The following is a 24,880-nucleotide window of genomic DNA, read 5'->3' as shown; positions in this document are numbered from 1 at the left end:
AAACTCATTTACCCATGTAACTTTTTTAAATATTCAATTTCGATATCTGAAAAATAAATTGTACAAACTTTCATGCCCTCCTATATACAATATAGCGGGGTCAAACTACAATATCAAAATCAAAAATCACGTTCTTATTAGGATAATCTTTTACTCTGGCCAGCATAAGAAAAGCTCGCAACTGAGGTTATTATCCTCATGTAAGATGTTCACGACGTATCTAACAAGTTAAAATGGATCCCATTCTTGACAAATTACTACACAGCACGTTTACCTAATACCAAGGAGCATGGCCAATAATGATATTAATACATATATAATTATATGCCAGGAAGCCTTTAAATGAGAAATTTGAGTAAGTTCAAAACAGCACACGATAACATGAATTATTAGCATTGATTGAGAATACAAATTATTGTTACTGCAGCAATTTCAGGTCACTCGTATCTATATTTCATCCGAAGGTAACGACACAAATAATGAGATTCTTTATAATAAAGGAAAATTCTGTGAATGCACAAAGAACCAAGGTATGTCCTATAACGAGCATCTGAGAGCTAATTTAAACGCATGTGACCACTCTTTACGTTGGAGAATCTTAAAACCAGAACCATATTGTAATTACAAAATTCATCTGACCCAAAGAAACACCCATTTAACAATTTTGCAAAACACATTAATTTGATTTTTTGGAATTCCTATTTCAACCTCTTCTGTCATGGGTGAATTGCAATAGAGATATGGCCACTGATAGAATATCAATGTTCCAAGTGAAAAACATATTCTGTTAGATTTTGCAGTCTGCTAGAATCTAGTTTCTGGTCCACAACTACTGGATTTCCTTTTACAGTAAGCATCTGCAATTCATTATCCAGAGTCCAACCTCGTTGTAATGTATCTGCATGGCGGATAGCATAAGGCAATAATTAATAAATAATGTGCTTCCAACCCATTAGATTCTCTCCATAATGTCCAATCCTCAAAACAGATATGTTAGATCTCAACTATGGCTACAGCAACCTAAAGCATTGTTTATCATAATATTATTGATTATAATCTAGTGGAGTTTACAATAAAGCAAGCAACACACATGATATTGCATCTGTCTCTGCCATTTCCAAGAACTATGCTTTGCCACCAACCCTTGCATTAACTAAGCTACTGATATAACAGAATTTAAAAGTATCATATTTATGCTAATGATCTAACAGAATTTAAGAGTCTATCATGTTTATGCTAATGATCTAACACAATTTACAAAAAGGCAAGGAACATACATGTTATTGCATCTGTCTCTGTCGTTCCCAAGAACTGTGCTGTGTCAGCCACACTTATAGTGGAGTATGCTGCCACAAGTAGCTCAAAGACCTTCTTTCTGTAATTTTCTGTATATCAAAAGTTAAGCCCTTAGTAAATTCTCTTGAGATGAATATATTTAAGTGTTATTTAATCCCCCAACAGAAATGCAAGAAGAAAAGATTGCTACTTTTTTCCCAAAGGTTTTTCACAGAAACTTTTTACACAAGTTATTTTTTGTTGAATGGAGATATAATTTCGCCAGGTTCTTGAAAATCAAACTCACCAAATAGCAAATTGTTCCTAAAACATTAGACAAGCCCTATCCAGTATGCCAAAATTTGCTGCATTTGACAAAATTGTAAACGAACCGGTAGTTTTTTCTACTACAATATTTAAGCACCTTATGTTTATTCTTCTAAAAAATATTAATATTTGTCTAATGTGAAAATTCCACAAAAATATTTGATCCTCAGCAACTTACAGATTTGGCACCAAGATCTGTAGGTGGAGAGATGCTTCTGTCATCCACGAACAAACTCAGAAGACCTAAAGTAACCACCTCTGAAATTGGGTTGTAGGCAAAAGGAGACACAGATTGGCTTGAAAATGCCCCGGTTTGTATTCACTAAACCTTAACAAAAGAATACATGTGAAAGGATTGAATTCTTCAAAGGAAAATATATTATCCTTTCGTGTATATGTTTGTACTATGAAACTCAAGTGTTAGCCATGCATGGTTGCAATAGCAGTTATAAATCAAACCTAAGGTTCCTTGATCAATAACCTCTCCAATTAGTTTCTTTAGTTAATAAATTTAATCAATCTCTCAATGATTAATTGAATAACTATTTCTCATCATAGGGGTTCTTTATTGATTTTCAGTTGTGACCAATTGCATGGGGAGTTGGTTTTATTGAGCCTGTTCTTGATGGACTATTCACTTTAATGCTGTTATATATTTTCCACAGGCTCAATGATGTTAATGTTAGGGTTTCGATGGCTTTGTCAAGTTATCTTTATCAGGAATCTGGACCAACATCCCTCGTTATCACATCATTTCTCCTCTCCTGGTGATGGACCATATGCTTAGGCCCCAAAACATGTTGAGGCATTTAGTTTCATTGTAACATTAGGTCATTCCAAACGCATTTTAATGATAATAAGTAAATACTAAATGTCATATTAAACGCTTATATGAAATGAAATACAAACAGAATGTAAGAAATATAATCTTCCTTCCTCCAATATGTCTTTTGCAAAGGGAAGTCATTTAGTATGAGATTTTAGTTCTTGAGCATGTAATTAATATTCAAATACAAACAAAAATAAATTAACTACAAATAGAAGCATTGACCAAAGTGTATAAGAACCAAATCAATATGGTTAAATCCATAAACAATTATTAAAGTACTTAATGCTAACTTTCCCCCTCATCAAAAGTCCATCCATTCATCCTCAATCATAAGCTCACGGTATATTCCTTCCTCCAATATGTTTGTTGCAAAGGGAGGTCATTTAGTATGAGATTTTAGTTCTTGAGCATGTAATTAATATTCAAATACAAACATAAATAAATTAAATACAAATAGAACCATTGACCAAAGTGTACGAGTAAATACAACTATCTTTAAAGATAGAAGAACCTAATCAATATGGTTAAATCCATAAACATGATAAAGTTCTTAATGCTAACTTTCTCCCTCATCAAAAGTCCATCCATTCATCCTCAATCATGAGCTCACAGTCTGATCCAATCATAGTTTGCAAACTCTCCGAGTTGCCAAGTATTCTCTGCTTTTTACTCCACAAATTTTTACAAGTTTAACTCACAAATTTTTATAGACAGAAAAAACATTAATAAAAATGCCAACAGAGTAAAACACCAGTTAAAATGAATTTTTTACATTTTTTTTGGCTATAAAAACAGGTATTTTCTCTTTTAAGATGTCAATTTTTAATTTAATACATTTGTAATTGAATTTTGCAAAAAATGTGTTTTTAAGAAATTTTAATTTTTAGTACTCTCTAAGTTGCCGAGTACTCTATGAGTCCAAGTCTACAAACTATTCATCCAATCACCTGATGACGATATCTATACAATATGACATCATGTTCCTTCTACCACCCTATACACTGAAAACAGCCACCACCATGTAATGGAAAAATTATGCCCAGTCCAAAAATTTGTATCCTCTGATCATATACTTGTAGTATCAAATACTTATGCAATGCTCCAGTTACTCCTGTAAACCTGACCTTATGCAATGCTCCAACTATTCTTTTCAACATAAACCCTGTAATATGGAAGACCTATGCAATGTTCCAAGCAATATCATATCGACTCTATACGAATTCCTCGATGAATGTCTCACCCCTCAAAAGCTGACCACATTATATTTTCCTCACTATCACTTCAGAGTTGGGAAGTCAATATCATGACATATCCATCTATAAACAAATGCATTGTATTCTCAAGGTTAAGATCATCACTAAAGTGCAATCTATACAAAATTACAAACTGATCACTCTGCGATCTTCCCTCCTCACCATCAGCACCTACATTACCTGCTTCAAATTGACAACCAATCCAACTACTACGAGATCACATGAAAGATGTAAAAGCATTCCTCAATGAACTCACCAATAAGTCCTCTTCATATGTTGAATCTCTAAAGGCCATTTCCAAGCAAGCAAGCTCCAAAATGGCAACTAGAAACTCTCCTCCTGTCATGTTGGTTAGGTGTACAATTTCCTTATGACAATGAAGACAAGGGTGGAGATTGAAACATCAAATTTCAGTATATCCACTGGGATTACAAGACTAACACCTGCCTTCAACGAGAGATTCAACTTGACAACATTATGGGCAATATGTTAAATATATCCACCACTGAGGAACTCTGGACATTTTGAATACTCACAAACTTTTAGTGCAAGTATTTCAAAACTTGGCTCATTTTAAACCTTTTCACTTCTAGTTCTTTTAATGATCAACTGTTTCCACAATCTACAATAATCTTATTGAAAATTTGGCTCACCAATATGATGATCTCCACATCAAAGATTTCCTGTGTATAATTTGGACACTAAATGATTCAACTTGATCTTAAGCCCTTGTTTTCTTGACTGTAATCTACAACCTTTTGATGTAGTAATCTACACCTCCCATTAAAGAAAGCATAATTGCTAACATAACCGACTCAATCAAAAGGCCATACGGTCATCTTTAATCATGAGCTCACAGTTTGATCCTAGTGAGTGAACATCCTAGAAAGCCGCCGGAAACCTTGTGAACCTAGATATCTCATCATATAAACCCCACAAGATTTGATCTTCTAATGCCAATACCTTAAAAAATGAAATCTTGTGCCTACTACCATCCTCTATCACTCAGCATTATCTGACACATAAAAAATTGCCACCGCACTATGATAAAAAGTTGTGCCCCTGATCATGTACTTTTAGTCTTTTAGTATGAAACATTTGCACAATTAGACAACTACTTCTCTTAAATCTAGCTAGCATGGAAAAACTATGCAAGACTCCAACTACTCCTTTGAACTTGTGCCTGTAGTATGGAACAACTGTGCAATGCAACAACTATTCGACATGCACCTGGCCCTTAAACCCCCTTTCCTGTCACCAATGGCATTTTGGGTATGGCAGGATGGCAGGGGATGTCCCCTAGCCGTCTCCAAAACTCTTCAAAACTTTGAAACATTTCCGAAACATATTGCAGAAATAGGAAATGCCTTGGGAAAATTTGGCCGTCTCGAAGATTGCCAGCAGGGGTCATCTAAGACATCCCTCGACCATCCCAGGGACAGCCAGACCATCCACAACACCATGGCAAGTTTTTATAATGTTTTAAGAAAACACATCATTTGGGACATTAAAAGAAAGACTTTTAAATATATGACAGCATTTTAACAGCAGCAATAAATATATCATCATGGCTTTGGCAGCTTCTACAATTGTCCTATTTTTCCTCTCAGCTACCCCATTTTGTTGAGGATTATAAGGTATTGTTAGCTCCCTCTTAATCCCCGAGTTTTTACAAAAATCTTTAAATAATTCTGATGTGTATTCCCCCCCATTATCAGTACTTAGGATTTTAATTTTATTTCTTGAGTAGTTCTCTTTTAGTGATTTAAACTCTTTAAACCTACTAAGGATCTCTTCTGATTCTTTACACTTCAGAAAGTAGATCCAAGTTTTCCTAGAGTAGTCATCAACAAATATTACATAATACAAACATCCTCCTAGAGAGGGTACGGACATGGGTCCACATACATCAGAATGAACTAACTCTAAAACTTTGCTTGTCTTCCTAGTACTATTATGGAAGGCACCCTTGATATTTTTACCTAGGGCACATCCCTTGCATGCCTCTGAATGATATTGCTGCAACTTAGGTAAACCTGTGACAAGGTTTCCCATAGATGATAAAGCTCTATAATTTAGGTGGCCTAGTCTTCTATGCCAGACTTCATTTGCATTTGTTGCTTCATGAATTAGGGCTAGGTTGGGCTCTGTGCACAGCTCATACAAATAGCCTTGTCTTTGACCAATGACTTTAGCTTTCTTGATGGAAGAATTTCTTGGCCAAGCCAACACCTTGTTCTCCATGAAGGTTACTCTGTATCCGTTATCTTCTAGGGTTGATATGGAGACTAGATTTCTCTTGATGTCGGGGACATATAGTACTCCTTCGAGTTGCAATGATATGCATGTCTTCAATTTGATGGTGCAGGAACCAATTCCTCTAACTGGATGTGAGGAATCATCTCCGATAGTTACTTCCTCATCATTCTCCTCTGTCATGGAATCTAGCACTTCTCTAAACCCTGTAATGTGTCTGGATGAGCCACTATCGATCACCCAGGAGTTCGACTTATTTGATGCATGGCTTGTAAGTGTTGAGTAGAGGACATAGTTTTGGGAGTCATCTTCTCTTTTAGATTTTCCTGCTTTGGCAAATGTGGCTTGTTTGGCTCTCTCTGGACATTTGGCAACAAAGTGCCCGAACTTGTCGCACCTATAGCATTGAATATGTGATAGGTCTCTCTTTGAAGTGTTCTTGCCTTGATGACCCTTCCTCTTCCTAAATTGCTTCTTCTTGGTTGTCTTATTTGTGTTAGTATTTAGAACTTGAAGGTCTTCGTCTATGTTCTTTTGTTTTATTCCCATCTTGTTCAATCTTGATTCTTCTTGGAGACAATCATCCCTTAATCTTTCAAACTTAGGATATTTGGACCTTGCACTCTTGCCTTGGACGAATGTACTCCATCCACTAGGCAACCCATCTAGAGCAATGAGTGTTAACTCTTTGCTTTGGATCTCGTAATCCAGAGTTGCTAGTTCATCTCTTAGAATTGATATCCGCATAAAGTAGGCATTGATCGTCTCCCCCTTGTTCATGGTGATATGATTTATTTCCTGTTTTAATGCCAGAGTTCGACTTGCATTTGATATCTCAAATGTACTTTCAAGTGCTTTGAACATTTTATAGGTTGTCTAATGTTTTCTTATGATGGGCATTATGTTGTTTCTCACCCCATCAACTATTATTTTAATGGCCTTTTCATTTCCCTCAATCCATGCTGTTTTGTCAGGTTCATTTTCAGGTTGATCATTTTTAGTTTGAACAAATGAATCCACTTTGTTCTCTTTTAAGATCATTTGGATTCTGAACTTCCAGGCTGAAAAATCATCGCCACCTCCGAGTCTGTCTTTGAATCTGATAGCGTTGGCCATTGGAGAAATGTGATGTAGTATATAACCTTGTTCTAAAATTATTCACAAAATTGAATAGCCTCAGGTTTGATCAACTTGGCTCTGATACCATGTAAAAGTATAAGCAATTTTCAATTTGAAAACAAGTTATATATGAAATACAATATAGCGTATTTATTTCTTTTATTCACAATGTAATATGTCTGGTTGTTATTTCCTGCAGATGGAGAGAGAACATTAATTGATTCCGATGTCCTTCTCCAAGCAAATGAATCGGGTTATATAAGATAATGGGGAAGACCAAGAGTTGCCTTGGTCGGTTATGTCCTTTGGACATAACCGATCAAGATAACCCTTGATCGCATCCTATCATTACCCAGCCGACATGATGCTAATTAACCCGATATAAATCGGTGCCTTTACGTGATTCATATTAACCGATTGTTATCGGTGTAAATGCATAACCCGATAATATGTATCGGTAACTAAGGCATCCTTAACCGATTCCCAATCGGTGGCAGTTAAACAAGCCCGATATATTAATTGGTGCATTACTAATCACATCCGATAATATATCGGTGGCATCTTTATTAAGTGCAAATAGATAGTTATGAAGGCGTTCGATAGATCATGATATATCAATATATATTGATATACATATGAAGTAATTATTATTACTTCATATATATATTCATACATCTTCAAGATCGAACATATATATATATATCTGCATTAATGCTATCTGATGAAAAAGGGGTTTGTATCAGTTTTATCTGACCGATGCTATTTGTATCAACACTGTTCCCTATTGAAGAGGACAGTGATCTGTAGTTTGAATAGGGAAAAGCACATTCACAAGGTTTCTGTGTTCCACAAAAATTATGTCCAACACAATACTTCTTTAAGATACTAATCCATCTTTGGGTTTCAGCTATTTTCATTTAAACAAATTGACATGAAAATTAAACTTTCTATAATTAAGAATATAGTGTTACAATGAAAAACTCTGGTTATTATTCTATAATCCTGCTAGACTTGGTGGAGCCACACTATTAGGAGAAACTCAAGATGAGTTAATAAGGAGCTTTTGGTGTTGAGGAGCACAATTAGTAGTTGCTCAAGATCTGGAAACAAATTATCCAACCAATAAGAACTGACTTTCGCAGAAAAACTCGAAATATGAAATCTCTCTATAGAACCCCCAAAACAAATGAAGGGAAAAAAAATCTTTATAGAACATTACAAGATGTGTGTCATGCTTCTAATCCTCATCTTAATATATACGTTATTGCGTTAACGTTATCTATGATATTGTGCCAACCATTTACAAAGTGACAAAATAAGTGTGAGAAAATTATCCCCAACTCGAGATTATGCTGCCACGAGTTTAAGTTCAAATTTGCAACTTAAGGTAATATAAGGGTTATAGAATCTACTTATATCACAAGGAGGATCTAAGGATTACAAATATCCAAGGGTTACAAATATCCAAGGGTTAGTTTAGGGACCCTCCCATTGAAAAAAACATTTGGTTAAAATCGTCATTGCTTGAGGACAAGCAATCTCAGGAAGGGTGGACTGTCATGTCCCCGCTTAAGACCTTCTCACACCATCCTTAAAAGGAATCAATATAATAACAATTAGCTGTCTATCGGCAGAAAATTGCCTTATCCATAAGACTTCGCAATTTTCTGCTATCTAGGCCAACCTCCACATAAAAGAATTCCTTTCCCTAATTGGCAAACTTGTATACCTAAAAAGATCACTAAACAAACAGTTTCCAAGGGACACGTTAGATAAAGAGACAGATGATTTCCTTAAGGCAGCATTACGACAGCAACTTGTTAAAGAAACGATATTTCAAAGGGACACCACTCTTAGAGAGGTTATAACCGCGGGAAGGGACATAACCCTCTCTTGCCAAATTGAGGATATATAAAGCAGAACTCTAATTAAAGGAAGGACATAGAACAAGTACAGATCTGATATAAGTGAATCAGATTCAAGCATACAGCCATTGTGTATTACACCAGTAATTTGGTATGAAATCCTAAGTATTTTATGCAATCATTTTTCCTATATATATTTATAGATATTGATTATAATAAGATCAATACATATATTTAATTTCTACATATATACATGTATTAATCCCATTAATTAATCAAATGTAAAGTTGGAGGAAATAAGCTAGAGAGATGTGGTCTACCGGCTCCCCTAAACTAAGTAGACCACCCCAAGGGGTGGAACTGAAGTTGGATGTTCCTGTTGCTTGTGGGCCAAGAGGCGAGTAGATCACCCCAAGGGATGGAACTGGTCATAGTTGGACATTCCTGCCACTTGTGGGACAAGAGGCGAGTTGTCAAGGTTGGATGTTGCGAACTCTCGGGCTTAGTTGGGATAGGCAGTTCACTGGCACCCTTTCGAGTTTTCATACCGAACAAAAGAATGATTCATTTTAGGATAGTTAGCTAGTTATAATGCTCATCATAATGTACTAGTTCACTAACCTATGTATTTGTTAAATAGTAGTACCTATAGATATTTGCCTCAAATTTAAAGTAGTCACTTGACAACCAGCAGTATTATGAATTTGCAATTAAATAGCCCAATTTCCTCTTCAAAAAAATACACAAAACTTCACGATGATACTAATATAACCTTGCAAAGAGGAGCATGATATTACATATTGCCTTTTGCTGTTAAGAATTGCAAGATGAATACCAGAAACTTATTGTACCTTATTGTCTGCAAATTTGTCTCTGAAAGATACTTCAACACATTTCCAAAACTACATACATTGAATCCAATTACAAAATTTGTGACTCCACCCACATCAGCTAGGGTGGAGGATAGTTTCACCACCGAAACTGAACTTCCCAAGAGGGTTTGCGTCCCCAAGAGACTGAGTTGGATCAAATCCAAACTCTGGAACAGCAAGGTTTACAAGCAATAAAAGAATAAAACTCAACATCCTTCAATAAGCCTCTCAATGCTCTTTTATAACCTTCTGGTTAACTCTTCAATTCCACCCTTTCAGCTTCCCTCTCTCTTCATATTTCCCTTTCTTTTAATTTATTACTTTAGCTTCGGAAATAACAAAGTGGCCCATTCACATAAAAGTGGTCACTTCACATTTAGGAATTGATGACTATTTTAATTATTTAATTATATTTTAGGCCATATAAAAGGGGACATTACATAAATTATATTGTTGGAATTGTTAAATTTGGGCACAAACTGGTTAATCCCAATTTGGGGACATTACACTCTGGCCATCTCCATGAAAATAACCATGCAAAATGACAACTAGAAACTCTCCTCCCATAACATCGGTTAAATGTATAAAATTCTATTCCCACAATGAAGACAAGGATGTTGGTCAAAACATTCAAGTTCAGTATGTCAACTCCAATCACAAATTCTCACACCAGTCTTCAACAATATTCAACAATTTGACAAACTATCTGCAATAACCTGAATATATTCACCACTGAAAACTCTAGAGGTTTTCAATGCTCACGAACTTGAAAACTCTAATCAGTCTCATATCCTATACTGCTCCTAATTCTTTTAAAAATCACCTCTTTCCATGGTCTTACGAAAAACTTATTCAAAAGTAGGTTAACCAATGTCATGATCTGTGCATCGACAATTTTCTTGTGTATTATACTAATCTCTAATTGAAGTCCTTGTTTTCTAACAACAAACTAAATCCCCTTTGAACCAAAACAAGTGTAAGAACAAGTACGCTGTACCCCAGTGATGCACTATCCACCAAAAGACCACTAAAAAATTTACAGACAATGAAGATACCAGATAGCATTTGTCACACGGTCATGATATTCCAGTTTTGCTTCGGGTTATAATTTTTCCCTCAGATTGCAGCACTTATCAACTTTATAACATTTTATTTTTATAATTTATTAAAAATGAATCCTGAAATTGCATAGTACAACCATACAATATACATATGATATTAAAATATATAAAAATAATAATAATATACATATATTATCAATAAATTTAATATGCAAATATAAATAAATCAATAATAGCTGTTCATGGCATAGTGTGATGGTTAAATTGAGGCATTGTTGTTATAGCCACCAAGGTTCAAACCCTCACAGTGCCATTGTGATCACAAGCATTGTGCCCTTGCTGATCCATTGTCGTCACAGGTTTAACCTTCACATTGAAGCTGTTGGCACTCATGCCAGTGACTTCATGCTCCAAATCCTCACTGGGCCAGCATGCTCACAAGCTTTGTGCCCCTGCTGGGCTACTGTGCTCATGGGTTTAGACTAGTTGGATTAATCACGTGTTTACACTGGGGATGAGGTCTCTTGTTTGTGACCTCCCCTGGCTCGAACCAGGCTATAATTTCCAACGTTACCAATTCAAAAATAAATAAACAATAAATTATAAATTAATTTAAATATGATTAATAATGAAATAAGAAATGAATATATTGGCCAAGGCCTATTACCTATCAAAAAAATGAAATGAAATAAGAAAAACTAATATCCATATATATATAAATAAAAAATTAATGCCTATTATCATGTAATTTTGGATCTTATTAACGTTATTGTGTCATGAAAGAAATGATGACTCCTACTTATTCATTCACGACAGCTGGAAAGGTGAAGCAAAGCTACAGAGATTGTCCACACTGAAGCAACCACTTCCAAGCAAAAGCAAACCCACTCCTCCTGGTTACTCCATATCAAACAGTTAATCATTGTTCTCGTTTTTTCTCTTCTGAAGACCAGGAATATGAATAAACGGGGATGGGACTGGTTGATATATTTAATATTTCATCATATAATGACTGCTCAATCAGAAGATTGGGTGCAATCATTTGCCAGAAAGGCAGTCAACTAGAGCATATTGCAGCTTTTTTCTTTAATTGTTGTTTGCAGTTTTTTGAGGGCTTGTGCCTTCTGGATTCAGTCAGGGCATGGCCTGGACGACCTGAGTACATTTCAGACATACCTGGGGCATACATGAGGCATATAGCCCTATCTGGGGCAGTTTCTGTAGAACCTGTCCCCAGACCCGAAGCTGTTCGGAGTCTTTGGTTCTCAGGAAAAATAGAAATTCAGGAACACAATTTAAATTGTCACAAGATAATGACATACAAAAATTAAATGAATTGTATGTTGTCCGCAGATTCATAAGATCATAAAAATTTTAATTTGGTATTTTATAGTTATACAAGTGCAAACTCACTGTCACCTTTTCCTAAATTTGTTTTCATTACAAATAAATAAAAATGAGTTTCAGGTTTTGATTCAGAAATGTTCAGACCATGATCAGGTCAACTCAAACCTTGTAATTATGAGCACCAAATTCTAAAGAGAATGTTATGATATTTTATCCTATAATCGATGAACTAATAACCCGTCCTTGAACAAAACAGTTCTGAACATAGGAAATTTCATAAGAATGACTTCAAGCATTGATATTAGTTATTACAAATAATTTAGCATGCAATGTGAAATGGCAGTTTGAGAACATTTCTAAAGCACAACAGAATAAATTGAGAAGAAAACCTAATACAATGAATATTGTCATATAATACCATAAACCTAAGGAGGAACTTGCCAGGCAGATTATGATTTTCAGTTAGTGGGGTTAGGAGCTCAAATGTTAGTCCAAGCTTATTAAGAAGCTCGAGATCAAGCTTGGCTATGGAGAAATTCTTCAGCAAGGGATGCACATCAATTGCTCCTGCTGACCTAAGGATTACACATAGTCACAAAAGGAATTGCCCCAGCCCTGCAAACAATAAAACTCAATAGTCTCCCATCTGCGTACCCAGCAAGAGGGGCTTCTCTACCCAATCAATCATCAGCTCAAATGGAGCAAATACACATGCCTTATCTTTTCCCGTAATCAAAATGGGCACTTGGAACCAAAAAGGAAGAAAATCAACAAATTGACTAGATTGTACACATTCTGGCAATGTTAAATAAAGTTTTGTGATCCTTGGTATATGCAAAATAAATAAAAACAACAGTATAATGATGGTGATAATGTTCACACTTAGATTTGGACAACCTTAATCATATTCTGTTAAAAACTGGAAGTAGCATTGATTAAAAGGAGAAATGGGAAGCACAGCCTGCTACTAAGGACAGGTTTTCAACTCCATTGTCAATATCAATAATGGAACAGCTTCACAAATTTGTACCCAGAAATTAGAAGTTAATTTTAAATAGAGAGCCAAAATGTTCAGATTGTGGAAACTTGTCAAATCTTGAGTAAAACAGAAGAAAAAAATAATCATTAACATCATCAAAAATAAAATATCACAGAGAAAAGGTTTGGCTTAGTGCTTAAATTAGAGAATCTCATCAAATTACCATATACATAATCCACAGAAATTATCTCAAAAGTTTCCAAACTTGAAAGGTTTTGAAGCAGAAACGCAGATCCTTTTCTCTTAAAGCTTCCAGACCCAGATCTGTTCTCTAAATTGGTAGATTAATTCTAAGTTCAAACCCCTAAAATTCTAGCTCTTATTTCATTAGTTCTGATTATAGGCCATTCAAGGAAGTCCCCTTATTTTATGGAATGGAAGATGCTATGGTTACGCAAATTTGGGGGCTACTGTGTAAATTCATTCTACAACTAGGTTGTGGCAATCCAATCTGCTCATGTTCATTTATGGTGAAACTGGATTTAAAGTTTGAACCTCAATGATGCCACCTGATTGGGAATAACTTCAAGTAAAAACAGAACCTGGGAATCTTGCAGAAAAAATGAAGCTAACAAAGCCCAGTCAGAAAACATAGTTGAGGAAAACAGAAATTTTTTTAGGTTACATCCAAGGTCTCTTCAGTTTCACATGTACAAAACTGTCATTGAAAGGAGGTTGTCGTTCTGTATACATCCTACTAATAAGGAAACGCACATATATGGTAAAAATGCTCAAGTGATTAAGGATTTGAAGCTCACCGTGGACAAATATGTTCTACGTTCCAATATTTATGCCATAACGACGGATGTTTTGGCTATCATTCTTGGATATTCACATTTACAAAATTGGGAACTATAACTTTAAGTGCAAATGTACCAGCAAGCTTTGTACACAAAAAGAAAACATCCTTATGGAGCATTAGGAACCAATCATAATCAGGAATAATACAGTTTCTGAAATATCAGATGGCCAACTGAGAACTCAATCAAACTGCAAATCAGCTGCAAATAAGCTAAATCCAGTGCCGCATTGAATTGTGCATTAAAATTCCCTAACATGAAAATGATAGGAACTCGAAATGTTAAAGGGATGGTTGAAGACACAACAAATTCATTAATTGACACAAGGAGTATAAGAAAAGCAATGCAAGTTCCGCACTTAGATAGAGCTGATCCCTGATCTCCAAATTATCTGGTTCTAGTAAAGTCTCGATAGTCTTGATTTTTTTGTGTGTGTTCTACTTTAACTTAAAATGTTGTAGTAACCTCTAGCTGCTGATAGAGAGATTTCAGAGTACATAGTGGAATGTTCTGTAAAACGAATATTCTGGCTCTTTTCAATGGACATATCTTAAATACTTACTATATCAGGGAGACCACTGGATTTCTGATAGACCACTTTTTTCCCCCATTCAGATTCCTAACGCAAGGCGATTTTCCTTCTGATGACCCTCGTTTTTCCCCTGGGAGTGCGGATGACTTTTCCTAATGCAGATTGATTTTCCACCAAGGCTATTCATTATCAAATTTGAGGATTTTTGTGCGGATGACGATTCCTGATGATGGGCGAATTTCCCCAAGTGCATTTATGATAAAATTTTGTCTAGATAACTATCCAGATAGGGGTCGATTTTCCCCCAAGGTGATTTTTTGAGCTAAGTGACGAAATGAAGTTGGAAATTTTCATTCCAGATGGATGGCGATTTTCCCCTAGACACTTTTTGTGCAAGTGTGAAGATATTTCATTGGGATTTTTATCCCAAAGTGGGACGATTTTCCCCCAAGAGCATTATTTTTAATATTTTAACGATTTTTATTTGGATTTTTAATCCAAATGTGGAGGCGATTTTCCCTAAGGGTCAAAAATGAATTAAAATTTGAAAAAAATTATATAAAGGATCCCAAATTTAATTGTTTTTGTCATTATTGACGATTATTTAAAATCAAAAACAATTAATAAATGGTTTTCAATAAACATTTAATGATTTACACCTTCTAGAAGCAAATCGATTTTCCCCAGGCAAGTATAAAGGCAAATGTTTATCCCACATTGCTTGTGTGGTGAAAACTCAAGGCAAAAGCAAGTTTAAATGAGACCAGCATTATAATATTATTATATTTGCTGATGGTGATTGCTAAGTTGCTGATTTGGGTGAATTTCTCCAGCTGGGCGAATTTTATTTTTTTAAAGTGTCAACTTGACACCATTGGGGCTAGAGTTAGTGTTTGAAGTTTATTTTCTGCCTATTCAGACGTAGGTGATTTTATTTGGAGGCCATTGGAGCGAGTTTTGGAGAGTATTTTTCAGAATTGGTTGATTTTGGAGGTGGCACCATTGTTGAAGAAGGGCAATTTTATTTGCGAGGTCAAATTCCTCCATTTTTGGTGTATTTCCTCCATGGTGATTGGCTGCCATTGTGGCCCCTTGCTATTGTGACCTTCAGACCTGCATATTTCCGCCATTGTTGAAGCTTACCTGACCTCCATTGCTGGCTGGAAACATGATTGTCAGACATACTTTTCACTTACCAGCAATTTCCCAACTAGGCGATTTTGATTGGAGGCAACTTTGAGGACATTTTTGAACATTTTCAGAGGCTGTTGTTGTTGCTGCAGGTCTGAGACACCATTGTTGCAAGTTATCCTCAGAAAAAATTTCATTTCCAGCCACCTCCTAGCTTGGGCGATTTCATTTGGAAGGCATTTTTATGCCATTTTGTGATCATTTTCTGGGTTTATTATCACTATTTAGGGAGCTGGTAAGTCTGAAACTCGTCTTCAGATTAACTTTCTTTTACCAGTCCTACATTCATGCCCCGAATTGATTGTTTTCACCTTGGGAAGATTGTTTCCATCAATTATTTGCATTCTAGGTTGCTGCAACATGGTTTAAATGACTGATTTTAGATGTTGTGGGTTGTCTTCATACTTACGGGCAGCCATTAGAGAGCTTGGGAAGGTGTCTTTAGACATTTTTGAAGTGAAAATCAAACCTTTCACACCTTTCCTAAGACATTTCCAGATTTGGTATACTCATTTGGACTTCAATTTACATAATTTTCTGAGTATATGCAGATGTCTTCAAACTTAGTTTTACATATCAGACCTTAGTTAAGTCTGAAAATGATGAATTTTAAGGGTTTTGTGAAGGTTTTACACCCTAATCTTGTAACATTTAAGTTCTATTTTCAGAATTTGTTAGAAATTTGGATATAACTTCTGATTTCCATCCCTAAAATTGTCCAAATCATTAGAAATCAGAACACTTTTAACCCTGAAAATAATTATCAGGATGATTATTTCCGAAGTTATTGACTTCTAGCTTTGTACAGGTACAATGTCAAAATCCGGAATTGGAGTTCGAAAGGAGCAGCAGAAGATAGTTCAGGAGGGATTCTATCCAAAATCCAAATTGTCATCCAAATGGAAGGAGATCACAGATACGAATATGCACTTCCTGAACATGGAGCAGATGCGGCAGAGGATGTTAGGAACAAGAGACCAGATCCCCTCTCCTACCTATGCAAACATCATAAGGAGTGGTATCTATCATGCCATTGGATTTCCGCAATCTATAGAATGCAGCGAGTTGATCCTAGAGCGCGCAAGGCACTACAATCCTCTCTCCCGAATGATCAAGACTCCCAAAGTTGTGACTATTGCCTACCTTGTTGAGGACGCCATTGCCAAAGTGTTCGGAATCCCACACAATGCAGACATGAAGAATAGAACGAAGGATGAGTATGAGGCAAAGTACAAAGCTAAGGTGGATGCATGCAAGACTATAGTGAATAAAGACTGGATGATTAAGCCAAAGCCTCATCATTCCAAGGCACCCAAGACACTCATGTGCACAGATTTGAAGGAGGAATATAGCGACTTGGTATTCCTACTGAACCGAGTGATGGGGATGCCACAAAGTGCATTATATGATGGATGGATGTTTTATTTTATCCAAGATTGTCTGAGAGGAACAATGATCAATTGGTCAAAAATCATAAGTGACAATCTGGATTTTCAGTTGAGAAAAGTGGAGAGGTCCAAGTCATTTGCCATGACTTCCTACCTTGTGTATATACTTGCGAGATTTGTCACATACAAGGGATTGGTATGCGGAGGTGAAGTCGGGAATGGACAAGGGCAGTACAGGAGTTATGAATGCTATCCACAATTGAATATGAAAAGAATTGAAGATTATAGGAAGGTGAATGATGCATTCACCATGTACATTACAAGGATGTTGCAAGGTGGAATCCACAGGAGGTTGTCCAAGGAGGCAACGGAATTAATAGAACAATATGGATCATGGTACATACAGTTTACCACTTTCACATACCTAAGGATTCAGGGATTTCAGTCTGAACCATACAAGCTTCCTAGGTATCCTACAGACAGAATGATCCTATTGGAAGTGGTGAGACAACTTTTGGAATTTGATTTCATCCAGAAGGAGAAACATAGAACAAGGATGACATTTCCTATTTCCGTAGGGAAGACATTGGAGGTGTATCAATCCGTTGTTGCAGCTAGTACGATGATTGAAGAGATTGCATTTTATCACCTTGGAACGTACAAGAAAAGAGAAAGATTTGATCTGCACAAGAAAGTTGGAAGGATCAGAGCAGATAGATTAATACACAAGGTGGACATTGAAGATTATTGGGCCAACTTGATGGACGAGCAAGCAATAAAGAGAAGAATGTGGTTCAGAATGTCTGTGGATTTCATGAGAAAATGTGAACTCTTTCTCATTCCTGATCAGGTATTGGATGATAAGAATCATACACATCCACAATATGAGAATGAAATGAAGAAGGCTATCCTATTGCCTAGTTGGTTTGAGCAAGAAGTGACAGATTTGAACGTATTGATGAGAGAATTCCTGAGTTTCTCCAGAGGATGGGTAGACAAACAGATGAATAGATTAGTTGATACCAGTGTTATCTTCACCTATGATAGGATGAAACAGGAGGAATCCTCTTCCAAAGAATCAGAGGACAATCAGCGACATAATGATTCATGCAGATGAGGAGAGTCAAGCTCCAAAGCAAAGGAAGAATACACCAGGAGAAATCAAGGCTAGAGGGAAGAAGATTGAAGAAGTAACAAAGAAGAAGCAAAAGCCTAGCATTCCCTCACCTCCCCTTAGACTCTCATCAATCAAGGGAATTGATGTGGCGGAGCAGAATAAAGATTTTGAGCAATGCTCAAACACAGTGATACTACCAAAAAATACTCAGGAATTGCATGCCACAGCCACATCCTGTTGGCAATTTGGAGGAATTGATTATGTGTTGCATTGATGTTTTGTCATTGATGGCAACACCGGTTGTTTTGGTTGTTTACCGGTTTCCAGTTGGTTCTGGTAGAGTGGTTGGATTACAATATTGATCCAGTATGCTCCAGTATGCTTTGGTTGGTGGAATTGGTTTGGATTGGTTATTCATGTGTTCTGATGCATATCACATTTAGTTGGTATTGACTTGATGATCGGATGCTATCTTATGTTCTAGTAAGCCTGCTTTGTAGGTCCAGTAAGGGTTTCACCGGCAGAGCTTTATTGAAGATCTTTGATGTAATGCATAAGTGGTGTTGGTGCAGTTTCTAGAAGGAATTCAGGATGCTAATGGTGATTGTGTTTGTGCCTCGACTGATTGGTATCATTGCTTTGGCATGTGTGGATCTAATTTAGGTCCGGTGCTATCTAGGTTATGGACCGGTTTCATGTAACGTGTTGGTGAATCCTTCTGATGCGCTTCTGGGATGTTTATTTGATTGGATGATGTTTGTTTGACCTTAGGCCGACATGTCTTATGATTTTATTTCTGGATTATGTAATGGATCTATTGAATTATCATTTGGGTGGCTGACCTAATTGGTTAGGTCCCGGGTTGGTATAAAAGTGATGTAAGATCTCATTGTAGATCATATATGTGTAGGCAAGGAGCGAATAATGTAATAATCATTTGTGCAGAGGATTTGGTCGATAATAGGTGATCAAGTTGGATTTATGTAGGAGGTTTTAGACTTTCGGTATTGAGCTTAACCGGAACTGTAATCTAGCATGTTTGATGCTATCATAGGCAATTCTTCTTTCTGGATTGTTGTCTGAATATTTTGAGGTGGTTAACCTCTTTTGTAGTCAGTGAGACTCCATTGTGATGAGCAGTGCGCTCTAGGCAGTGTGCCTTCCTGCATGTGCAGGCCCCTTATTGTAATATTTATTCATCTGATTAGTGGATAAATATTGTGGGTCTCCAATCCCACCGCGGTTTTTCCTCTTTGAGGTTTTCCAAGTATAAATCTATGGTGTTATAGTGTTCATCTTTGTGGTTGCACTGTTGCTTATTGTTATATGCTTTGATGTTTACCGGTTGTTGAGTTGTTGTATTAATAAGGTTAAATTTCTCCATTCTGCTAGAACACTGATTCACCCCCCTCTCAGTGTTTTTGGATTCCAACAATTGGTATCGGAGCCTTGTACCTCGAAGGAAGCCTAACAGCTTGAGGGAGATCTTGAAACCGGAATCCATGGAGATGTGTTTGAAGCGGCAGCTTGAAGTTGCTCTTGAAGATTTTGAAGCTGAAAAATTTAAGAACATAAAGCTGGAAGATGAACTTAGATCTGCAAAAGAATTTATTATCACTCTGCAAGAAAAGCTATCTAATGCTCAAGCTAAAACGAAGGAACTAATGCGAAATCGGGATGATGAAGAGAAGGATGCCCTTAAGGAACAATGTCAGAAGCTAAGTCGAGAATGGTGTGATGAAGAATGAAATGCAAGCCCTAACTATGAGGATGTTCAAGGAGATTGAAGACCGGAATAAGAATGAAGAAAATCTTGCTAATCTCTGAAAGACATATCTGAGGAATGCATTAGGTTGGTGCATGAGAATGATATGTTGAAAACTGAATTGGTACAATCACAGAACAATGAGCAAGAGTTGGAAAGAATGGTGACAATCCTAAGAGGAGATCTGGATGCTGCAAATGAATACAAAGATAAGCTCAAGGTTAGTTCTGCTAAACTTGATGAGCTATTGAAGGCTATTGAAGGATCAAAGGCGCAAGGGAGACACTAGAGGACTTGGATTTGAACAAGGTCAAAGCTCCAATACTGCAAATAAAGATCAGACATCTGGTATGCAAAATGATCAGAAGGTCTACCGGAATCAGAGGTCATCGATAAGGCAACCCAATGCACATAAATTCAATGGTAGATGTTTTGTTTGCAATAAATTTGGTCATATGGCAAGACATTGTAGATATAGAGCAAATCAGAATAACAATGCAGTTCCTGGTCAATGTTCAAATTGTAAAAGGTATGGTCATAAGGTAGAAGATTGTAGATTGAATGTGAAATATCATGCATGTGGAAAGTTTGGACATATGGCTAATCAATGCAAGTCAAGGAATGGTCAAGGTTACAGTAAGGCAATTCCGAAGAATAATATCACTTGTTATGCATGCAACAAAGTAGGACATATTGCTAAATTTTGCAGAAGCAAGAACCTACAGACAAGAAGTGATAAATCTGATGAAAAGGGAAAGAAGGTTGATGACATTCAGAAGGAGCATGAGAAGAAGTGGGTTATGAAGTTTGAGGCTCAACCGGCAGAATCAATTGCCCCAGATGTTCATTTGGCTTAAGGATATACCCCGGTTACTCAACCGACACAGCAGAATGTTCCTGCACCCACAGGAAACTCATCTGGTAACTAAGGCATTCGCCTTAAGGGGAGGCAAATTGATGATAGATCTTGCATTGCCCCTGGTAGTGGTCTGAAACCCTGTTTCAGATCTTTGGAGAAATCAGTTTGAAGGTTAAACGACGAAGATTTGTTGGATCTTGGATCTGGTTCGGTTTACCGGTAAGTCACTTTATGAGTTATGATTTGGTCATACATCTACAGTTGAGTATTTCAGAATCCTTGATAGTGAATTGGAAGTTTGATCCTAGATATGATGAAGGGATATTTCTTGGTTATTCTAAAAGCAAAGCATATAGATGTTATAACAAAAGACCGCAGAGAATTGTGAAGATTGTTAATTAGAACTTATAAATGAGAACCGGAAGTGGAGATGATCATAACTGAACCGGTAGCACCTGTACCAGAACAGAATGTTGAACCAGTTACCCCGACAGTATCAGAAAACTCAACTGTAACTGAAGATCAGAGCAGAAAAAATGAAAGTCAGAAAACACCAAGGTATATAAGGTTGAATTATTCAGAAGATCAGATAATTGGACAAAATGATGGTTAGCAGCTGATGAGGTATGTTTAATTTCTCAAGTTGAACCGACATCGATAATTGAAGCTTGTAAAGATAAATATTGGATGTAAACTATGGAAAAGAATTGGATCAATTAGAAAAGGACAATACATGGACTTGGATGTTTTTGAAACTAGGCTTGATTGGTTTGCAAAGGATACTCTCAGAAGGAAGGAATTGATTATGTTGAATCCTTGCTCCGGTAGAAGATCAGATAATTGGACAAAATGATGGTTGGCAACTAATGAGGTATGTTTAATTTCTCAAGTTGAACCGACATCGGTAATTGAAGCTTGAAAAGATAAATATTGGATGTAAACTATGGAAGAGAATTGGATCAATTAGAAAAGGACAATACATGGACTTGGATGTTTTTGAAACTAGGCTTGATTGGTTTACAAAGGATACTCTCAGAAGGAAGGAATTGATTATGTTGAATCCTTGCTCCGGTAGCTAGTATTTTCAGATATTTTCAAGGTTTTTCTAGTATGATTTTTGGTTTATGAGGACTTTACACTATGAGCATATTCAGATGCAGATTCGGCAGGTGATGTTGATAACCGGATAGGCTCATCCGACGAAGCATTCTTTCTTGGGAAGAAGTTGGTTTCATGAATCAGCAAGAAGCAGTCATGCATTTCTTTATCTACTGCTAAAGCTGAATATGTTGCAGCCGCAACTAATTGCACTCAAGTTCTATGGATGAAGCAGATGTTGAAAGATATAAGGGTAGATTGCAATGTATTGGTAGTTATTCATTGTTATAACTCTGCAGTTATTGACATATCAAAGAATCCGGTATTTCACTCCAGGACTAAGCGCATTTCTATCAAGTATAATTTTTTGATGGCGAAGGAAATGAAGTCAGATTGGTTTGAGGAATCATTTGAGCATTTGAGAGACAGATTGGGAGTTTTTGCCCCTCCGGTAGAGGGTTGAGTGATGCTGATTGGCATCAGTCCGGTATGCATTTACAGAGGTTCTATTCATTCCGGATTGATGAGTTGGTGCTACTACTCAGGGGGAGTAGTCAACTGTGTGATTCAGAGGCTCTATGTTTTTCTAGGGTGTTTATGTCAGATTTCTAGCATTGATGTCAAAGGGGGAGAGATATATATATGTAAAAAACAAAGCTTAACAAGATATCAGTCTAAAGGGGAAGATTGTTGGCACAAGGAGGAGAAACAAAATTTCAAATTGGTTGTATCCCATTGGGGGAGTTTTGGTTCAAGTCTATGGATGGTCAATTGGTATAGAGATATTTGGTTCAGAGCTTCATTGCTATATCATTTTATGGGAGATTGTTGGTTGTCTTCCATAGGGGGAGACTTGTTTGGCACTTGGATGTTTTTCATATCTAGTGTTGCCATCAATGCCAAAGGGGGAGATTGTTGGCAATTTAGAGGAATTGATTATGTGTTGCATTGATGTTTTGTCATTGATGGCAACATCGGCTGTTTTGGTTGCTTACCAATATCCAGTTGGTTCCGATAGAGTGGTTGGATTACGATATTGATCTGGTATGCTTTGATTGGTGGAACTGGTTTGGATTGGTTATACGTGTGTTCTGATGCGTATCGCATTCAGTTGGTATTGACTTGATGATCAGATGCTATCTTATGTTCTAGTAAGCCTGCTTTGTAGGTCCGGTAAGGGTTTCACCGGCAGAGCTTTATTGAAGATCTTTGATGTAATGCATAAGTGGTGTTGGTGCAGCTTCTAGAAGGGATTCAGGATGTTGATGGTGATTGTGTTCGTGCCTCGACTGATTGGTGTCATTGCTTTGGCGTGTGTGGATTTAATTTAGGTTCGGTGCTATCTAGGTTATGGACTGGTTTCATGTAACGTGTTGGTGGATCCTTCTGATGCGCTTCTGAGATGTTTTATTGATTGGATGATGTTTGTTTGGCCTTAGGCCGACATGTCTTATGATTTTATTTCTGGATTATGTAATGGATCTATTGAATTATCATTTGGGTGGCCAACCTAATTGGTTAGGTCTCGAGTTGGTATAAAAGTGATGTAAGATCTCATTGTAGATCATATATGTGTAGGCAAGGAGCGAATAATGTAATGATCATTTGTGAAGATGATTTGGTCGATCATAGGTGATCGAGCTAGGTTTATGTAAGAGGTTTTAGACCTTCGGTATCGAGCTTAACCGAAACTGTAATTTGGCATGTTTGATGCTATCGTAGACAGTTCTTTCCGAATTGTTGTCCGAATATTTTGAGGTGTTTAACCTCTTTTGTAGTCAGTGAGACTCCATTGTGATGAGCAGTGCGCTCTAGGCAGTGTGTCTTCCTGCATGTGGAGGCCCCTTATTGTAATATTTATTCATCTAATCAGTGATTTTTCCTCTTTGAGGTTTTCCACGTATAAATCTATGGTGTTATGGTGTTCATCTTTGTGGTTGCACTGTTGCTTATTGTTATATGCTTTTATGTTTACCGGTTGTTGAGTTGTTGTATTGATAAGGTTAAATTTCTCCATTCCGGTAGAACACTGATTCACCCCCCCCTCCTCTCTCAGTGTTCTTGGATTCCAACACATCCGCACAACCAAATGAAGATGATGAACAGTCAAGATCTCCCACTATCCTTTTGGAGGTTAGCTTGGGAAAGAATGTATATGATTTGTCTAAGAATAATGATGGTGATGATGATGATATTATCTCGACATTGAGGGAACTTGATCCAGAGATGTGTCTTGACGACGGGATGGAGATGATTGTTTTTCCTGAATGGCTAATGAAGAGCATGGAGAAAAGTAAGAAGATGATAGAGGCACAGTCTATTGATGATATTAATGATTATCTAGCTAGGAGCAATCAGGAGAAAGAGCCTAGGAGGGCTGAGATACTTTAACACATAGCTAGAGATGAGACTGGAATGCGGATCGTACAAGTGATCGTCCCTATTGGTGATGTGACTATGGATGCATCTACTCCCATGGATTTCCAGATCACTTTGGTTGCTCTTGGACGAACTACAAAAGAGCAAGAGTTCCAAGAACTCAATCATATACTTCGGGTGATCAATGCAAGGGTAGATAGGGAAATTGAAGAAAAAGAGAAGTATAAAGAGGAGAATATTAGACTCAAGGAGTACATTGCAGGGATATGGCGTGAGAATCCCGCCTTTGTTTCCCCTATTGCAGTTGATCGTGGACTACATGCAGATTATGAGGCAACGAGAGATACACTCTCGGAATTGGGAAAATGGATTGAAGATGTGAAGAGACAAGCGGATGATTTCCTTATTCAGTTTGTCCAGACATTTGTTCGGACAATAGCACTCATATTCAGGATATAGTATTTGGAGGGAGTTTGGGATGAATTCCACCTATTCGAGAGAGGATTAT

General features: G+C 36.8%; 1 protein-coding gene across 1 annotated transcript in view; it reads right to left on the bottom strand.

Annotated features, from left to right (window-relative positions):
• Positions 1–465: 465 nt before the first annotated feature.
• The window catches only part of LOC131061496 (COP9 signalosome complex subunit 8), a 37,005-nt gene continuing 12,590 nt past the window's right edge, over positions 466–24,880 (bottom strand). Inside the window, exons 4-5 of the mRNA XM_057995201.2 lie at positions 1,278–1,385; positions 466–898 (exon numbers count right to left, since the gene is read on the bottom strand). Coding sequence (XP_057851184.2) covers positions 759–898; positions 1,278–1,385 — 248 coding nt within the window. The 3' untranslated portion in view covers positions 466–758. The remainder of the gene's footprint in view (positions 899–1,277; positions 1,386–24,880) is intronic.

This window comes from Cryptomeria japonica, chromosome 8 (assembly GCF_030272615.1).
Source record: "Cryptomeria japonica chromosome 8, Sugi_1.0, whole genome shotgun sequence".
In the NCBI taxonomy this organism is placed as follows: domain Eukaryota; kingdom Viridiplantae; phylum Streptophyta; class Pinopsida; order Cupressales; family Cupressaceae; genus Cryptomeria; species Cryptomeria japonica.
The sequence above is the reverse complement of the archived record's forward strand: the minus strand, read 5'-3'. Positions and strand labels throughout refer to the sequence as shown.